Genomic DNA, 21,633 nt, shown 5'->3' on the forward strand with positions numbered 1-21,633 from the left:
ATAACATTTAGGCTTATCGTTCATACCGTTCATATTGTAAAATAGTTTGGCAACATTTTTGCAAAATATTTTGTCAACTCAACACTTATAACATCAAGTTCTGTTTAGAATGTTTGGCATCAAGTTATCAAAAATGTTTTAAAAACTGTTATTAATACGGATTCATACCCTTATAACCCGACATTTGAACGTAAAACGTTTTGTGTTTGCTGGTTGCATGACAAGTGCTTCCAACTCCGCGCCCGTCTACCACCCTTTGACATAGTGCAACTATAGAGGGGGTCCTTCAAGTAAATAAAATCGTCGCAAAGAGAAAAGGGCAGCTGATTCTATCCACATCACACATCAATAACAAGATTTATTTTGGTAGCACTCATCAAAATGTGATACGCTTTGGATGTCACTGTCTACCACTTCTTGTACTTGATTCTCTAGTACAAGACTGTCTGTTAAAGAACATCTGCAGCCCCTTGAAAGTTGTGTTTCTCTTGTTTTTCAGCTGGGCCTAGTATGTGGCTGCAAGTGTAAATCGTGTTTACGTGGACGTGTTGAAAAGCGTGTTGGCAGACCCTGGACCTTGCTTCCGCGTTTTCCGTATGTTATTTTCTTTGAATAGCAAAACAGCTGAGTAAATCAAAGATGTCAGGAGAAGCCGTGATTGCAAAGAGGCTCGTAGAGAACCTTCAGACTGATTTGCGTGCTCTGTCTAATGAAACTAAAAGGAAATATCCGCCAGTGAAAGAGGTAAACTTGGAACAAGATTAATTGATGTTGAACTGTCATGCAAAATGCATGACTCGACTGTGAAGTTGATGTCAATTTGTCACATGCTTTTATCAAGAATGCACAAGCTATTTAATATTCAGTTATTATTTATTTGACTTTGAAGCTTCGTATTCATCCTCATCATACAAACATCCTTGGACCTTGCTCCAACCCCTCAGCATGGCAAAAAAACCTTACCCCCTTCCCGGCTTGCCAATAATTGCTCCCCCCCATGCCCCCCAGCTTACTCGAGAACTCTAGCTTCGAATTTGCACACGATAGTTACGCATTCGAAACTAGAGTGCATTGCTATGGTTTTTCGGTCGGACAGCGGTGCAATTTTTTGCACCAGAGATTATTATTCTGGTAATGTTGAAATTTGGATGAAAGTTATTTCGATGAGAGACCACACAGCGCCATTGTTTGCTAATTATAACATATTAAAAGTTGAAGATATGTACACACTGGAATTAGGTACATTCATCATTCATGTACAGGCACTCTATAAATGAGCTGCCCTGTTCATTTGATAATTATTTTACCAAACGTTCTGACATACATACTACAAGACACGATATGTAAATGACCTAAATCTAACCAAAAATAAGAAAGTCTTTTCTGATCATGCCATACGTACAAGAGGTCCCATTCTTTGGAATTCTTTAGATAAAAATCTGAAAGCTTCAAAATCTGTTAAACATTTCCGTAATCAATTCAAAACAAAACTGATCTCTAAATATAATTAATCTTTTTCGTGAGCCCCCCCCTTCCCTTGTCTTTTGGTCTTATGTGATGTTGATTTATTTTGTTAATTTCATTTGATTTCAGGGAAAGGCTAACTTTCAGACCTTTTTGGTCTTCCAGCCTTTTCCTCCATATGTACCGTGTTTATATATATATTTTTTTTTTTTTGTAATGTCTTTGGTTTTTATGGAAATAAATATGAATGAATGAGTCAACTGCATCTTTTGAGCAAGATGTGCCTATTTTGGGCAGTCTAAAATTTAGCTGAAGTGTAATTTTAGCAACATTTTTGATGCAATCGCAATTTGCTCACCGATAGCTTCACATTCTAGGCTAGAGACCATTGCATTCAAAAACTAGTCGGATTCGCTGAAGCATGACACCCATGTAAAGCAATGGAAGTTCAGAAGTAAACACAGCCGATCACGACAGGCGATTGCATCAAAAATGTTGCTAAAATTATACTTCAGCAAAATTTTAGACTGTCCAAAATATGCAAATCTTGCTCAAAAGATACAGTTGACTCATCGAAATAACTTTCATTCAATTTTCAATATTAACAGAATAAATAACCTCCGGTGTAAAAAATTGCACCGCTGTCCGACGAAAAACCACAGTAAAGTACTCTACATGTAGCATCGAATGCGTAACTATCGTGTGCAAATTCGCAGCTAGAGTTCTCGAGTAAGACACGGCATGAAAAAAATGGCCGGGGTAAGATATCGTTCACCAAATGTAGAGCTGGGCTCACAATGTACAAGAAAATCGACACCGGAATAGTGTCACCATCAGTTTGGAAAAACGTTTGTCAATTGATTTGCCCATCGCTTGATTTTTCCAAATATCGATGACATCATTTTAAATGAACGGCGCTGTTTGCGATCTGCCATATTTGGATAGCGATCTACCTAATTTGGATAAGATCAGATAATTTATGTTCGTAAAATTCAGTACCGTACACGGTTTTCTAAAACTTTACCTTCAACTTTACTAAGATTTGATATCAGAGGAAAGCTCATATTTTTCTCATTACACCCCAATCAAATTTGATGTCCAATTCAATGTGTTTAGGTGGAGGGAAAATAAAAGTGGTGTACCACCAACAGAAGTATATATTCTATGGGCCATTATGTATGTTTTTGCTTTTAACTAATGTCATGTGGGGCCCTACATTGTACGGTACTGGTAAATAATAAAACTGCTGAAGCAATATAACATAAAATTTGGAGACAGATTATTTTAATGGTACATGTTAACCTGTAGGCTTCAACTGGTAAGATAGAAAACACAAATTTGGATCTTGCGTTTTGCTTAATGCGTAAGATGAGTGGTGTCCTCAAACTACAACAGCATGCTATTTGCCGATCGCATGGTCATCTCAAAACGTGAATCTACCCGCAAAACGTGGATCTACCCCAAATTTGGATCTTGCGTACTAGCTTGCTTAATGCTTAAGATGAGTGGTGTCCTCAAACTACAACAGCATGCTATTTTCCGATCGCATGGTCATCTCAAAACGTGGATCTACCCGCAAAGTGTGTGTGCGTATGCCTGTCAAACACTTCTGGCACATTGCTAGAAAAGCGCGAGAAACAAAAATGCACATTTTGCGCATGTGTTTGCAGCAGGGTTCGAATTCAGTCAATTTTTTGCATCGCAGTTTGTGCTATGCAAAACACATAGCAGTATATAGCACTTTAAGCTATGCATTTTGGAAAAGTGCATAGCAGTTGATGGAAATTGCATCGCATTTTGCGATGCGATACCGTCGAATTCGATCGCTGGTTTGCAGGGAGAACCTCGTTTTGGTAGCAAGATGGCGGATCTGTGCAAAGGGCAAATGTCCTTCTGTCCTGCATGGCCATTCCCAAATCCATAACATCCATCCCAGTGTCCTGTTTTACATCCACATCTAGTGGTAGTGACGTATGTTTAAGGGGGTCTACCTGGATTTATGTAAATGCAATCAATCAGCTTGGCTAGACTAAGTTTTACTTCTGTATGCAATGCATGCACAGCGAAACATGTCCTCCTTTCTCTGATCTTCTGTTTTTTGGATCACCCAACTTTAGAAAGGATAGCCCCACATGTACTCACCTCAAAAGTCAATGTGTCAAGGCAGTACTTAATTATCATTTTCTCTATTTCTTTTTTCACGGCAGTGAAATGATGCCACTTTCCCCCACATCTCATATGCACAGTTTATCCCTTACATATCATGTGTCATGAATAGGTATTGTAGCACACCAGCCTTGTGAATAAGAGTCTAGGAAATAATTCCTAATATCTCATACCCTAGTTTGTATGCCTTAATATCTAATCTTGCCACACTGACAACTTACTAATTAGCCCTAACCCAGAAAAGAGTCTGTCCAGGAGTAGGAATTTTTTAGCCTTTTTTAGAAACATGTTTTCAATTGGCTTATAGCCATCACATGCTTACAATACACATAACTGATTGGTTAATCAAAACTAGCAGGATCCTGGCCTGGCCTGATTACAAAGTAAACATCATTCTGTATAGAAAACTGTGTAGCAAGCGATTTACTTCAGAAAATTACTACACTGCACAAAACTAAGTCCATTATCTATCATAGTTAATTGAATGTTAGCTAATGTTTATTGACTTCATATTGGTGTTCATACATAAGCCTATCCCTGACCCTGACAAAAGCTAGCAAGAGCAAGCTGTGTAATTATTTTGTTTACTTGTGATAAGATACAATTTTCCAAATTTGTTTCCTACTGAGTAGGTGACTTAGTAAAATTCCTTTAAAAAGGAATGGGAGCCCAATGTGAGCTTGGTCGTCAGTGATGTGGTGAATTTCATGGTGTTTAGATTTGGTATTATTATCTCTTGCAAACCCCGTGACACCTCATTATAGAAATCAGACCTGTCGATAGGTTGTAAGAGGGGATAGCCTTTTCCAGGCTCGAATTGGGCCATTATATAAAGAAAGTTTTGCTACTTTGCAATGCAATAAAATCCTAAATGCAAAACGAGATCCTGTAGGTGGCTCCCGAGGTGGCTTAAAAACTAAATGCAAAATGAGGTTTTTAAAAATATTGTTTTCAGAGTCAAGACGCAGGTATCATTATTAAGCCTCAAATCACTTATTTATTGTCGAATAAGTGCAGAGTAGGTTAGATATAAATATTGAATGTTAGACCAAAGTAGCTCAAAGTACATGTACTATACACTTGATCCGTGAACTTGTCTTTTTTAAAGACAAATTCTTGTTTGTAAATTTTTTTTTATTGCAGGCTGCTGAAGCAGGAATTTTGAAGATACGAACAGTTGTAGCTCACAATAAACATGTCATGCCAGGTGAGTATAGTGGTTTGGAAAATACAGGAGCCATACCGGGGGGGGTGGGGTACTCAAGTTTGACTTTGGTAGGGGTGTACCGCTGAGATTTTAAAGTGGACCCATATACCAAATTTTCAAGAAATTTGGACCCATTGATATACCAAAATTCAAAATTTGTGGCCAAATTTAACCCATATTGTCTTAGTTTTTACAAATTTTCCCACATTTTTTTGGACAATCTCGAAATTTTGGCTAAATTGATTCAAAATTGGGCTATTTTTCGAGAAAATTGAACAAAATTTGAAAAAAGGACCCATTCATATACCAAAATTGGCTTAGAAAAAGGGGTCATTGATATGTATACCAAAAGGCCGAAAATGCTACCATATTTGCTGCACGTCCCTGTATGGTCATTTGTACTAAGTACTAGGAGCCATACATGTATATTTGTCCAGTTTTACTAGCCATTTGACTTAAACTGCAGCGGAACCCAGTACTTCTACATGTAATTAATACTATAGAAAAAATATTAAATTCGTGGACATCGTGGAACATTCAACTACGCTTGTTACTCCGCGACTAATGCTAACTACACACGCGTACAACGCTACTCTATGCGTCCATATTAGCGAGGCTATCTGCGTACAACTGCTTACTACGCACAGCCACGCAAAGAGTATGTTCCATGATGTACATGAATTTGATAATTTTTCTATAGTACATTGATCTTACAGGAAAGTCTTGTGTTTCTTGAGATAAAAAGAAAGTGTCATGAATGGTATCTGCATATTTATGAATATGAATGAGCTATTCAAAATAAAGTTACATGCATTTTGCAGTGTATTACAATTAAAAGAAATGCACAAAAAATTAGACCCAGTTGAGCATCAAGACACTGTCACCAAATGGTGTCAATCACTCCTCTAACCCATTGGGACCAAATATTTTACTTTTCTTGTTTTATTTTCACAGCATTGGTGGCATGCAGTGGAGAGATCTTACAGCCATTCCTTCTTGGATGTGATACCAAGAATCTGAAGATCATTCAGCTGTGCTTACAGTCAGTACAACGACTTATATCTCATGAAGCACTCTCTGCAGTAAGTATACTAACAAGTTACTAACTTAGGGTTAAGAGGTTCTCAACCCCTGGGGACTGCTCAGATCTGACAGCATACCCATCATACGTGAAAATTGTTTTTGAAACACCCCCTAAACAAGTTGTCGAGTGTGATAGGAATCCGTCCCCCTCGTGAGGGACGGAAATCAATAGATAAATAGATGCACTGAAAAGTTAAGGAGTATTTTCATTCAATTAAACTTGAATGGGTATTTGATTCTTAATAATATCTATGCCAAATGAATCGAAGGTGGCACATGTTCTTTTTTCGTAATGCCGCATTTTGACTTGTGAGGGACGGAAATCAATAGATTTTAGAAACCATGGCAATAGTTACATCTGGCTTTTTTCTATTGAAACTTTTGGTCTTTTTACATGTGTAACATATAATATGTAATTTGAATGTTGTCTCTACTATATCAATACAAGAAACAGCTGAAATTTACTTCTAGTGGTTCTTTAAACGGAACAAACTTTACGTTAGGGACGGACATTTTCTGTGTGAGGGACGGACAAAATGTGACTCTATTTTGAAATTAGTGGAATTTTTTCAAATTGGCTCAAAATCTGTCCCTTAGCCTCTTAGAGTATTATTTTAACTAATACAATGTTGCTTTGATTATTTTTAGTGTGTGTAAATACCATCAGCAAATGATTGTGAGGGACGGACAACTTGAATGTGAGGGACGGACATGCTGGTTTTTCATTCAATTTGGGTAAAAAGCATGTCCGTCCCTCACACTTTTTGTAATTAAGATTGTGTAACTCTGGAATGAAATGTTGCTAATTTTTGTAACTTTATATCAGGATACCTGGGCATCAATGTCAATTATTGACAATCAATAGATTTTAGAAACCATGGCAATAGTTACATCTGGCTTTTTTCTATTGAAACTTTTGGTCTTTTTACATGTGTAACATATAATATGTGTATGGGGTATGTGTCATTGTAATTTATTCAAGAACTTTTACGAGAAAAAACTTTTTACGATTAATTTTGTGAGGGACGGACAAAATTTCATAATGTCAACTTCAACGACCCCCTTCCTTAACAGGGACACATTTTTTATTCATCTAAATTGTATTATTAATAGTAAATGTATTGTTGTTAATTTGCAAAACAAAACAAACTACAGGAACTCTTCTTGTTATTTAAAGTTTTATTTTTAAATTTGTACTGCGATGTCCGTCCCTCACATTGTAATTATGTTGACCTAACTTTACGGACCCCGTTTACGCAGAACGTACGGCAAAATTTTACTTTTTCTTTTGGATTAGTAAAATATGGTGTTTTGAGATAATTATTATACACAATATGCACAAATTTATAAAAATTTTAATTTTTGGCCAAATGTTACCTAATTTCCGATCAAAGCAAGTTTTTTAGTGCACTTTCCTCTAAAAATTTGACCTTGGAAAATGTCTTGGTTAACATTCCCAAGCTTCTAAATACTTGCCTAAAAGGTAAGAAAATGTTTGAGTCAGTTTAAAAAACTGCCCTTTTTCACAAAGTTCAGAATTTGTTGGCCCAACACTAAAAAAGTATTGATTTATACTTGAGTGGTCCAGAGATATGTTGTTTCATAACCCCTGGGGTCAATATTACATTTGGGGCTTGGAAGCATCTATACATAGTGAGCTAGTGATGTTCAGTGATTCATCTGTGTTTCATATGACCTTTGACCTCAGAGGTCAAGACTACTAAGCAATGGATGGGAGGGTACCCTCATGGCTATCTTCCTGCCAAGTTTAAGGCTTGAGGCTGTTGTACTTGGGAGATGTTCAATGATATATTTTCATCATTGTTTTTTCAAGGTCAGATATTAAAGGGGTACTTTGTGGTCCACAACCTCATCCCTCAACTTACTCCAAAAGGTTGAGATTTTTATACCATCAGAAATCGAGGACTGCATAATATTTGTGTGCATAACCTTTCTTGCAGAAATTGCAACATGTTATGTTCTATATGGTCACTGTAATACATGCAATTAATTATGCATAATTTGTCAAATAAGGGGGTACTACACCCCTGCCCAATTTTGTGCCTATTTTTGCATTTTTCTCAAAAATTATAGCGCATTGGTGACAAGTAAGATATGTATATTATAGGGGCAAGGGCTACAAATACTGCACTGAAAATTTCATTTCAGCACAGACAACAGTTGTGGAGTTACAGTCAAAAATGAGGGAAACCCAATATTTGATCAATAAATCAATAACTACTTGTCTTGATTCACTGAAATTCCAGTGTAGTAATTGGATTCCTTGCCCCTATAATATACATAACTTTTGTTACCAGTGTTTAAATAGTTTTTGAGAAAAATGAAAAAATAGTCACACATTTATCAAGGGTACACCACCTTAAGTATCCAAATCAACTGCAGTTTTGGAAATAAACTTTTTGTGTGGATATCTACATTTGTATTGAAACATCCCGTAAGAAGAGGATGCTAAAATCGCAAAATGTCCCTTTAATCCCATGAACAACTTAGCAGCTATGACTTCAAGTATAGAATGTGATACATGTAGGCAAAGCTGCAGATAGATAGATAGATAGATCTGCCAGGCAGGGCAACTCGACAGGTGCGAGTAGAATTTGAGGCTTATTAGAGCCAGAGTGGCTGTCGTCTGGATTATTGTAACAGAATTTATTAAGGTACACCTCAACAGTTTGCACGAATATCAACTTTGATTCACGCCGTAGACTCTTTTTGCATGAATCTGCGCGATAAATTGATTTCCAAATTCTCAACAAAATGGTTACCCTGAGTGAGTCAGTTAACCCAATCTTGCGTATGTAATGTGAAACCAAACGCTTTGGGCATCCCATAAAAGTGAGTGACCCGGTTAACATAGCGTGTTATTGTACTCATCATCTAGGATTTTGACTTCACTTCACACCACATTTGTTATTTTGCTATCTACTGAAGATAACAAGGTAGTGTGGGCATGTGTAGGAACAAAATGTTCAAGCAGATATATTCAGATAACCTTTTTTTTCTCGTCGCAATCACTTCAGGACGAATGAAATCCAAACCCTTCATCCTATTTTTTTCCTTTGATATCAAATTACATATCCACACATGAATTCCATTTTAAATAAAACTTTTAGCACACAAATTTACTGATGACATTGACAGGGATGATGGGTATAAAACCAGCTTCTTGTTTACTTTGATACATGTACAACACAGTGTCCGAAATCAGGAAAATATGGAGGTTGTCCTGAGGACAACAAAAGCATAAATTCTGCTTGTCCTCAAAACATTTTGGTTGTCCCCAAAATGTGTCATAATATTTTTGAGTGCAAATAATATAAATCATGCTTTTAGAGGTAAAATATAGTGGTTGTCCAGGGGATAAGTACATAGCTCAATATGGTTGTCCCCAGTGATTTTTGGACAAGAGGATAAGTGCTTATTTCGAAACACTGCTTGCAAGATAAATAAAAAATATGCCTACGGGAGGGGAATTGTAATATTTATCATTAAAAGTTTTTTTGTTGTTGCTGTTATCAATGGTTCAATATTTGCCTTTTTTTGTTGACAAAATTCATATGATGATAAAAAATGCCACCCAATCTTGTATTTCACTCACAATTCATTAGGTTTCAAATTTATTATAAAAGTGCATTTTAGGTTTCAAATTTATTATAAAAGTGCATTTTAGGTACTTGAACTTAAAAAGAGCAGTATTAATTTTGGATAGGAAAAATAAAGAGAGAAAGAGACAGGATAGAGAGCAATGAAGGAAGAATGAGAACTAGACTTAGCTGTGGTCTAAGACCAGTGTCCGAAATAAGGAAAATATGGAGGTTGTCCCGAGGACAACTAAAGCATAAATTCTGCTTGTCCTCAAAACATTTTGGTTGTCCCCAAAATGTGTCCTATTTAAGAGGTAAAATATAGTGGTTGTCCAGAGGATAAGTACATATCTCAATATGGTTGTCCCCAGTGATTTTTGGACAAGAGGACAAGAGGATAAGTGCTTATTTCGAACACTGTCTAAGACCACGAACACAGCCGTGTTGTGACCCCTTAATAACCTTTGACCCCAAAATATATGAAAACCCCATAAAAAATTGGCTAATGTCAATGCACGTGTCCACGTGGCATCACTTTGCTATGCTTTTTGTGGCAGAAGGGGCATTTTGAAGGTATATCGTTTTATACCGGAAGTGACCCCTTACTGACCTTTGACCCCAAATCTGTGTACACCCCATAGACACTGGGTAATAACAATGCATGTGTGCAAGTGGCATCACTGTCCTACAGAATCTGTGGAAGGAGATGAATTTTAAAGGTATTTCGTTTTATACCGGAAGTGACCCCTTAATGAGATTTGACCCCAAATAAAAAAATACCACATATACATTGGGTGACTGCTGATCATATGTGAACATACCGTTACTGTGCTATGTTTTACTTAGCTAATAAAAAATTTCAAGGTTTTTCATTTTATACCGAAGTGACCCCTTAATGACCTTTGACCCCAAATCTGTGTACACCACATAGACACTGGGTAATAACAATGCATGTGTGCAAGTGGGGTCGCTGTCCTACATAAGTTGTGGGAGAAGATGCATTTTTAGTTGAAATCACGTTTTTGACCCCTGTGACCCCTGCTTGACCTTTGACCCCGCAAGTTTCATGTGGCATGTAGGGGCATGGTCAATGATTATTATGACTAAGTTAGATGAAAATCGATGTAAGCATGTGAGTGCTAGAGCAAATGTAATGGTTGACAGAAAGAAGAAGAAGAAGAAAGAACCTGTAAGAAAAAGACACAGCCGTGACTAACGTCCACGGCTGTGTAAAGAAATGAAAAGAAATAAGAAGGAAGTAATAGAGAAAAAACACGTAAGGATTAAAGAAAGTAGGAAAGAAGTATATTGGTAAATTATGTTGAGCATAAAATGTGCCTCTGCCAAAAGGCCTGTTCTTGAAACACAATGCTGGACCCTGGGGCTTGAATTGTCCTTCAATAATAATAATAATAACTAGTGGCAAATGGTGGTCATAGACCACAAACCTAGCTGGGCATGTTGGTATCTTGGAGGTATCTGACCCTGCAAAACGTTCCAAAAATGTTCCTGTGGTCATGAGGTTTGTTGTCACCGAGTTTGAGCCTCGTACCTCTTACAGATGTCCAGAAAATAAAATTCTAAGATTTGATCCAAGATAACCTTTGACCTGAACCCTGCAAAATGGTCCAAAATGTTCCCATGATCATTAAGTTTGTTGTCACTAAGTTTGAGCCCTGTACCATTACAGATGCCCAGAAAATGCATTTCTAAAATTTGACCTCTGCATGACCTTTGACCTGACCCCTGCAAAATATTCGACTGGTCATGAGATTTGTTGTCACTTGAATTTTAAGATTTGACCCCAGATGACCTTTGACCTGACTCCTGCAATGTGTTCCAACATATTCCCATGGTCATTAAGTTTGTTGTCACAGAGTTTGAGCTCTGTACCACTATCGGATGTCCAGAAATTGCATTTCTAAAATTTGACCTGACCCCTGCAAAATGTTCCCCTGGTCACAAGATTTGTTGTCACCAAGTTTGAGCCCATACCCCTTACAGATGTCCAGATAATTCAATTGTAGGATTTTACCCCTTAATGACCTTTGACTCCAATTCTGTGTACGAGTTATGGGTAACTGGGTAAAGCCAATGCATATGTGCAAGTGACGTCATTATGCTATACATAAAAGAAGCATTTTGAAGGTATTTGGTTAAATACCAGAAATACCCCTTTAATGACCTTTGACCCCAATTCTGTGAACAAGTTATGAGCACTGGGTATAGCCGATGCATATATGTGCAAGTATGTCATTGTGCTATATAATATGTGGCAGAAGAAGCATTTTGAAGGTATTTAGTTATATACCGGAAATGCCCCTTTAATGACCTTTGACCCCAATTTCGTTAACACCTTATGGGTACTGGATATAGCCGATACATGTGTGCAAGTTACGTAATTGTAGGGCGTAACATGTAGGAGGAGAAGCATTTTGAAGTTTCGTTGCCAGAAAGAAGCAGAATCGATAGCATTAGAATACCTAGCTGGGGGGGTGTAAACCCCCCAGCTAGGTAAATAATGTTAAAACAAAAATAAAACTTGCAGGAACAAATCCCAGAATAGAAAATACCTGTAGAGAGGCTTTTGTGGTTTATAAAGAAGAAAGAAAGAAAACCAAAAAAGACTAATTAGATTCTAGTATTTAGCCTAATTCCCAACTTGAAAAGGGACTTTTAAAATATCATTAGACAATAATTGCCAAAGTTTGTAATCTCCATGTACGATATAAACATGGAATCTACAGTCAGATGTAGACCATGTAAGATGTAGACCATGTATGTTAATTCTATTGACATTGCAAATGCTGAAACTTTCAACAGAATTGAATGATTATTTTTTTGGGACAATTAAAATGCCTGTTTTAAAACAAAGACCTATCTTTGTTGTATCTCAAAATGAATTTCTAGACATTTGACTGAATTTGACTCATTCTACTCAAGATATAAATCACTCAGCATGTTTTCAGAGCCTCTATTTCTTGGTTGACTTGGTATTAAAATGTACATGAAATTGAGGCGCGAAAAGAAGTGTAAATAGCATGAATTGAAACAAGATTGACATAAAAATTTGTTCAAACATGCATGTTAAGAGTACTACACCCCTGGCCAATTAATGCCTATTTTTGCATTTTTCTCAAAAATTATAGCACATTGGTGACAAGTAAGATATGTATATTATAGGGGCAAGGACTACAACTACTGTACTGAAAATTCAGCAACTCAAAGCAAGTAGTTATTGATTTATTGATCAAATATTGGTTTTCCCTCATTTTTAACTGTAACTCCACAACTTTTGTCCGTGTGGAAATGAAATTTCCAGTGCAGTAGTTGTAGTTCTTGCCCCTATAATATTCATATCTTAATTGTCCCCAATGCGCTATAATTTTTTAGAAAAATGCAAAAGTAGGCACAAAATTGGGCAGGGGTGTAGTACCCCCTAAAAAGCAGTTTGTAAATTTCAGCTTATCCATGTACAGGGCCAATGCAATTATGACATCTGACTCACATTGCCTGTCAAATGCAAAATACAATGATATGAAACAGGTCTTCTCAACTAATGTAGTTTATTTGAAGTGCCAACTGGAAAATGTCAGTGATCATGAAGTGCCAACATGTTAAGGGAGCCTGAGGACTTTGTGAGTTAGAGCGGGCGCATAGCGGGTACGATGCAGTGGTGAAGCTTTATCAGGGTCCAGGGGGCAGTGCCCCTGGAAGCTCCTGGATTTTAAGGTTTTTTAAAGGCCCAGATTGGGTATTTTCACCCATTTTTTTCAAGATTTATGTGAAAGAAATATTAAAATCACTGTGCGCCACTTTGTGTGGCACTTCGACTGACTCCAAGCACCACAAGTGGCGCGCGTGCACTGCCAGTTGAGAGGGCCTGATAAAAAACATAATTTAAGCATACAATTTAAGGGATCCAAAATGAGCGTTTATTATGCGTTTAGACAGTATTTTTTGTGGGACATGAGAGCACCTCAGACCTATCGAATTGCATTCTGAATACTGAAGCATGTCTTTCTGATATCAAATAATTTTCATTTTTAAAAAATCACAATATAATACAAATTTTATGCCAAATTATAAAAATTTGATATTTTTCAAATTTTGATATATAACAGTCCTCGGTAAATTATATAAATCTAATGATATATTCTTAAAGTGTATGTAGCAGGGAGGAAATGCCGACGGTCAATTGAAAATTTTGACCTTTCATATTGAAGATATGGATTTTTTCCCCAAAAGACCTAATTTTTTTTTTTGTTTTTGGAAAAAAAATCCATATCTTCAATTCGAAAAGGTCAAAATTTTCAATTGATCGTCGGGCTTTTCATCCCACCTACATACACTTTAAGTATAAATCATCAGATTTATAAAGTTTACTTCAAGTACTGTTAAATATCAAAAATATCAATTTTTAATGATTTGCCATAAAATGTGTATTAAATTGCGAATTTCAAAAATCAAAATTATTTGATATCAGAATGGCATTCTTCGTATTCAGAATGCAATTCGATATGTCTGATGTGCTCTAATGTCCCAAAATAAATACTGTCCAAACGTTCATACCCCAGCCCTTAAAAGTATAGGATTTTGCTGCAACTTTCAAATCATGGGTTACTTTTATTTAAATGTATGCTGCAACATCAATATAGGGACCATTGCAACAAATTAGGTGTCATAATGCGCAGAAATAAATTCTGCTGCGAATGCATATCCCACATTTGGCATACAATCAACCGTTTTGGAATAACGTACATTAATTAAAGGCGGGTAATTACTTTTTGGTATATGTTTACTAAGCAAATTTTTTTTTACCATTATTACAAGCTTGAAAAATTATGAAAACTTTTAATGCTCCTTTTTACTAGAAATCAAACTAATTTCTAGTAAGTTATGTTTTTATGTAACATATATTAGAAAAACAAGAATTTTAATGTATTTTTTAAACTGTAATAAATCATTTTGATCATGTTTCAAGAGGTCAGCCCTTCTGTGGATCATCTATCTAATCTTTCGATCAATTTCCACTTTTTTCTCACCATGTAGAGGTAATTGTAAGCAATGGTTGCTAAGCAACACCAAGTAGCTAGGTGAGACCATTTCAGCAATGTTTTTGCTGTGTATAATTTTTCCACCCCAGGGGAAGTTCAGCGACATTATCTGTTATTCCTTCCTACAACTTGACAAATTGCTTTCATTTGTTTGTTTTCCTCAAACATGTTATCTCACTCAATAAAGCTTTGTAGTGCTGATGTACTTATGGAGACCTTGTGCTATAATTATCTGTTATCCCAGGTTTGCAAATTTTAAAATGGCTCGCTAAAAATGCTTCCCCCTCCTGGCCTGCCAGAATTCACTGCCTCCCCCTTTTGTACACACTGATTTTTAAGGAACCCAATATGCAAACCTGAAATAGTTTGGAGCATAGTGTGAGCTCTGGCAGTGGTTTTGATTAAAGCCATTTCTTGGACCATTTTTACACTATTGTTATTATCATTGCTTGAAACACAAAAAGTGCACAGGTGTCCAAAACATAATACAATTACAAAAAGGGGCACTAAACATAAATGACCATATGGGTATTTTCCGGTGGACGACCCCCCCCCCCCTTTTTTTTTGATTTGGCAGATTCGAAAGACCCTCTAAATTTGACCAAAATAGAGCTCTGAAATACCCTTAATTTTTAAAGTTCCAGTAAAAGACCCCTTGCTCATTCCTTACATTTCTGGGTTTTTTCAGGTGATTTTCAACCAAAAGGCCAAGTAACACCATTGATTTTGACTGTTCGCAGCTCCAAAAGACCCCATTTTACTGGTACAACATTAGCTCCCAAAGACCCACCGCCTCAAAATTTCCGAGGAGCATACCCACCAAAAATTTATGATGTGGGACCCCCTCAGTATTTGAAAAAAATTCAAAATCCTGAATTTTCTAGATTATCAAATTGTCTGTTTTGATTTTGATTTAATCAGTCATAGGGTACAAACAAGACAGAGGAATTCAGAGCTTGAAAAAATTTCCCGGGAAGCAAGCTCAACTTCCCACAATTTATAGCATGTTTTTATATACAATTTCCCTCCAAATACCAGAATTTCCCTCCAAACACCAACATTTCCTGGGAATGAGCTTCCCAAATTCCCCACTTTTTTGAGCCATGCAGAGGATCTTAAGATGCACCTTTAATCATTCACCATACCTGTGTGTTACCTTTCCCTCTGGCCTATGGTTAGCCACACAACTCATAGTAAATGCTTCGAATATTTTTCAGCTTCATTTTTTGTGTGCAAAATAATATCAAATTGAGCTGCACATCTAACAATTCAGGTGTCGTCAGATGCAACACAACACTTATAAATCACACTTTAGTAGTTTTTTAATGTTTCATTCATTTCCATTCTCACTTAGAGCGAAAACAAAATGTGAAAGTTAACCCGCCCATGAAAAAATGCTGGCATATGGCATCCAGTATAGAGGTTTTTAGACTGTAGTGAGTGAGAAAGTGTTATTGCGGGCTAAGTGATCTACTCAATAATGATAACACTGTTCCATTATTGAAAATGGGATGTATAGAAGATGTGGCTCACTGTGTGTTAACTTACGATTAAAAGAATGCATTGAAGATCCCTCAAGGAAAGGTACTTTTTAATAGTGACATCGCTAGTCCTCCATTGCCATAATAGCTGCAAAGTGGCTGCTCACTCAGCTAATATTGTATCACATCAAGGTGATCAATACATTATTATGAAATATTTTTTTTGTATTTTTGAATATTTTGTTAAGTTAAAACCTGTCTCCTAATATTGGCAAACTAGGTTTAGACACAAAATTACATATGCTACATGTAGTTTGTGAATTGATAGCAATATTATAACTCAAATTTTGATCCACTTGTCTTACACGTATGTTTGATTTGGGTCTTGATGATGTGTTTGTGGGGGGGGGGGTGCATTTGTAATAACCTTCAAATGTGACACGATCTGGTCCATAGGGGCCAAAGGAGGCATAATTTTTGAAAATTGAGTTAGAACATGGACTTAGAATGATTATTACCTTATACAAACATTAGACTATCATATACTGAAAACACCAAAGGTCTAGCATACTTGGTTCTAAAGTTACGAAGTTTCGTAATGTATATTTTTGTATGTATTTTACTGTTTTTTACTCCACATTTTTGACTGTATCTCAATTTCATATTTGCCGCCTTTGACCCCCATGGACCAGATCGAATCACAAATGAGCAACCAAGGATACCCCATAACCGAGGATGCTCATGGTTCCCTTTACATACCAGTGTGTTGCAAATGATGTAAATTGCATACAAGATCATGTCTTGTATGCCAGTGAAGGGTCATAATCTCAATTGGATATAATGGATAGTGAACAGTCTGTGTCCCACGGTTTGGAGCTTAACTGCGGACATGTGCATGGTCCTCGGTTAGATTGGAAAAAAGCTATAGGTCCTCGTTTGCAGGTTTCTACAATAAAGGGTTTGTGCGTATGTTTTTCTGTTTGTGCGTGGTGTTCAAAATAAAAGCGGAATGTTAAATGTTATGATGTTCCTTAAATTATGTACACATGTTAATAAATGACAAAGTCACCTATGAAGTAGATGTATTGAATAGGTTAATACCGTTCATTGCTTTTACACATGGCACAAACAAATTCTGCGTCAAAGAGACTAAGTAACTGTACACATACCTACGCATATGTCTGCCAAGGTACAGTTTGATTAATAATTCTGCTTTTAAAATGCCCTGTGTGCATGGTGGTGAATATGATGAAGCGTGGAGCTGAGAAGGAAGTGTGAGGCAGTAGGGAACACTTAGGTCGCATCATATCAGTGTCAAAACTAATCATCGGTGTGGAAGAAGTGCTCAGGATTATAAGCTGCCTTATGGCCTTTTCAACATTTTCGTGTGTATGTATATTTTACGAGATTTTTTATTTTCTTATGGAATTTTGAACACTACATACAAAATTGGCGAAAAAGACATTGAATTGGGGAACAAACCTTAGGTGGTACTATACCTCCTGATAAATTTTGTGACTAATTTTGCATTTTTCTTAAAAAATAACTACACACTGGTAACAAAAGTTATGTACCGTACATGTATATTATAGGGGCAAGGAATCCAATTACGTCACTGAAATTTCAGTGATTCCAGACAAGTTGTTCATTATAATATGTTAAGAAATTAGGTACATTCTACTTCTACCTCTTTTATCATAAATAACATACCGCTTGTCTTGAGTCACTGAAATTCCTGTATAGTAACTGGATTCCTTGCCCCTATAATATACGTAACTTTTGTTACCAGTGTGTTACTATTTTTTGAGAAAAATGCAAAAATAGTCACAAATTTATCAAGGGGAGTAGTACCACCTTAAAGTTGCAATTAATTTGGCAGAGATTTTTTTTACAAGATTACTTTGTGAAATTTAAATTTAAAAAAAAGAACTGTTACCATACTCAGAGCAGCCATACTCAGAGCAGCCATGGCACTTGAGCACTTGTACTTCATATACGCATCAATGTATCCTCTGCATTACATGTGACTTTTTGGCTAGGCAAAGATGAAAATGTGCCATTGATTCAGATATTTTCATCCTTTTCAGAAACAGAAATTTTAAATGATAACCTCAGCATACATGTACATGTAGATCACACTTTAAAGTACTTTCCCAGTTAATTCAAGTTAAATTTTTAATGTTTAAGGATTTGTTGTTCCCTATAAAAATGTGATAAGAAATTCAATATATGACGTATGTAAAGGTTGCTATTTTTGGTGAGCAATTAACAATTTGTGGAATATTATTATTGTAATATTGATCATAATTTGTCCTTGCTTTCCTCATGTATATTGCTTTTTATTAGAGGAGCATTTTGTGATACTAGCACCCACTTTTTATGACATTTTTCAGTAGATATTCATGAAAAAAGCTTTTTCCTAAAATTTCAGTTGATTCTGAATTTGCATTTGCGAGTCATATAGACTATGTGTTGTGATTTTGTTCTGGTGTACCAGAACGTAATTCAAATTTCACAATATTTTTGCTATAGGAATTAATCTGCAAGAATTTTTTTTTACATAAACATTATGTAGCCAGAGGTTTCCAGTGGTATAAAAATCTCAAAAAGTATGGGGATGAGGCTATGGACCACAAAATGCCCTTTTAAAAGTGCTGTACTTTCCCAGTTAATTCAAGTTAAATTTTTAATGGGTAAGGATTTGTTATTCCCATAAAGATGTAAATGTGATAAGAAATTCAATATATAACGTATATGTAAAGGTTGCTATTTTTGGTGAGCAATTAACAATTTGTGGAATATTGTAATATTGATCATCATTTGTCCTTGCTTTCCTAATGTTATTGCTTTCCTAGCATCCACTTTTTATGACATTTTTCAGTAGATATCCATGAAAAAAGCTTATTCCTAAAATTTTAGTTGAGTCCGATTTTGCGTTTGCGAGTCATGCATGATTATGTGTATTACACTACCTCATAGACTGTGTTTTGATTTTGTTCTGGTATACCAGAACGTAATTAAAATTTCACATATTTTTGCTAAAGAGAGCACGGTGGCCGAGCAGAACGGGCTAGGACTCATAATCGGAAGGTTGAGGGTTCGAGCCCAGCGACGCCATCGTGTTGTGCCCTTGAGTAAGGCACTTTATCTCGATTACTCCTCTCCACCCAGGTGTGAAATGGGGAGCTGTTATGAATACTGTCCATTGAGCGCCGCCCAAAGGTATGAGCATGCCTTGGGCATTGTATGGCAGCTGACATATTCTAATGACGGCGGAATAAATGTAAAGCGCTTTGGTACATGTTCACATGTGAAAGGCGCTGTATAAATACCAACATTTATTTATTTATTTATTTAAAGGAATTAATCTGCAAGAATTTTTTTTACATACACATTATAGCCAGAGGTTTCCAGTGGTATAAAAATCTCAACTTTTTTTGTGAAAGTGGGGGGATGATGTTGTGGATCAGGATCACAAAATGCCCTTTTAACTAGTTTATTTTGATATGTTTAAAATTATTTATTTGATTATATATTTGTTTATTATTTATTTGATAAATTTATTTGTTTGTTTGTTTGTATGTTTGTTTGTTTGTTTGTTTGTTTATTTATTTATTTATTTATTTATTTATTTATTTATTTATTTATTTATTTATTTATTTATTTATTTTTTATTTTTTATTTTGTTATTTGTTTATTTTTTATTTATTATTATTCGTTTAATTTTATGTCCAAAGGTAAGATAAACACTGGTAAATAAACAAAAAATTTAAAATCATGATACAGTCACGGCAGGTTGCTATACATGAATGACTACTTGACTCTCTTTCCTTTGTATTTCCTCATTTTGTCTTTAATCAGGGAGCTGCAGCCAATGTAATTAACATGCTATGGAATTTAATGGAGAGTGGTATGGAGGACCTCAAAGTGTTACAGACAGCTGTGGTCATATTAACTACCAATACAGTTGTCAGGGGTCATTCCCTAGCCAAGGTAGGAATTAATTAGTGTCTGTGACAAACAATCCTATATATAGCTCTCTATATATATTTTATCTTTGTACTTAGCAGTGATGCAAAAATAGTTGGGCAGGAAAAACCTCCTATCTGTTTGTGGCCGCTGAACATGTTTAAAACAAAACTGCCAACCAGTTACATAGGAAGTTTTGCTTTAAACATGTTCAGGGGCCAATGACACATAGGTTTTTCCTGCCCAACAACGTAGACTAGTGCATTTTCAGTAATTGCAGCATGACTGTATGTGACCTAATTAGCGATCCTCCCCTAATAAGTTCCCATACAACATTCAAGTGATAACTGTCTATAATGAAAGACAGAGATAAAAAGACTAGATCGCATCTGACGTCAGGGCAAAGGCGCGCCGGGATTGGTTGCCGACCTGTGCAGTATGGCATTTTCTGTCTAGTTGTCAGAATTTTAGACGCGATCTAGTCTTTTTATCTCTGTCTTTCATTGGACAAGTACCCTTCCTTTTCTATTTGTGAACAATTAAATTGGTCAAATGTCTAAATAAATTTACCATTTTCACCTTGTGACTTGGGATTATGACTTTGACCTCACTACCCTGTATTTTGAATCCACATTTTAACTTTCATTTAATCATTTTAATAGGTGGTGCAAATATGATAATTGCATTATGTTGAGTTATGGGAATAGAGTTGGACATTCATGTAGCGCATATGCATCAAAGGGCTTGTGTGACTACCTCTGAAAAGGAAAAAAAAATTCAACTGAACTCACTTAATCTTGAAGGGTTGGTGTTGCCTGCACGCCTTTCTGAATGGGAGGAATCCAGCATATGATATGTTATTAGGTAGGAATTTTACTGAGCACGCTGAAGAGGAGGGTGGTAGGTGCACAAATATTGTGGGTGTGGCAAGGGGGAAAAAGAGAGTGTGTGCGTGGCAAGGGGGAAAAAGAGAGTGTGTGCGTGTTGGGGGGAACCGGGAGGCGTTTTGGGCCAGGGCAGGGATGCTGGTTGTCAATTAGAGTATAAAGAGGCAACCAATGGGGCTATGGAATTCTCTGTGTGAATATACATTGCAACCTTTAATATGCACCTAGTAAAAAGTAACTACCCCCTTTTTCAGAAGATAATTACTGAAAAATCTAAGCATTATATAAGTTATCAAAATGTGTAGTTAATGAATTGGGTTTCTTTTTGTTATTTGAGATTGAAAATGAGATGCACAGAATTTTGAGTTACTGTCTTCCAAACACGGCTGATTCTATAGTTACTTTTTGTAATGTGTTTACCATATAGCGTGAAACTCATTCAGCATTGATAGAAGCTTTGGGAATGAAGATAAAGCCTCCTAGTTCACACAGATCACAATGTTCCAGGGACTCCTGACTATGCACACTGAATAATTCAACATTCTCTTCAAGGCTCTACAATGTATCAGTGATTCAGGCGAAAGCGTGACAAAATGTATTTCTTTTGAGAATGGCTTTTTCATTTTGTTAAAAGTGAAAAATAAATCTATAAAAAGATGTTGATAAAAAGCAAGAGAACAGCAGTGCAGAAAGAAAGGTGACGCTCTTTTCAGTTGT

At 36.1% G+C, this 21,633-nt stretch overlaps 1 protein-coding gene across 1 annotated transcript in view; it reads left to right on the plus strand.

Moving 5' to 3' along the window:
* Positions 1-318: 318 nt before the first annotated feature.
* Positions 319-21,633, plus strand: part of LOC140159478 (protein MON2 homolog) — a 97,267-nt gene continuing 75,952 nt past the window's right edge. The window contains 4 exon segments of the mRNA XM_072182965.1: positions 319-744; positions 4,774-4,837; positions 5,792-5,919; positions 19,922-20,053. Of these exon segments, the coding sequence (XP_072039066.1) occupies positions 640-744; positions 4,774-4,837; positions 5,792-5,919; positions 19,922-20,053 (429 nt within the window). The 5' untranslated portion in view covers positions 319-639.

The sequence above is a fragment of the Amphiura filiformis genome, chromosome 8, assembly GCF_039555335.1.
Source record: "Amphiura filiformis chromosome 8, Afil_fr2py, whole genome shotgun sequence".
NCBI classification, from domain to species: domain Eukaryota; kingdom Metazoa; phylum Echinodermata; class Ophiuroidea; order Amphilepidida; family Amphiuridae; genus Amphiura; species Amphiura filiformis.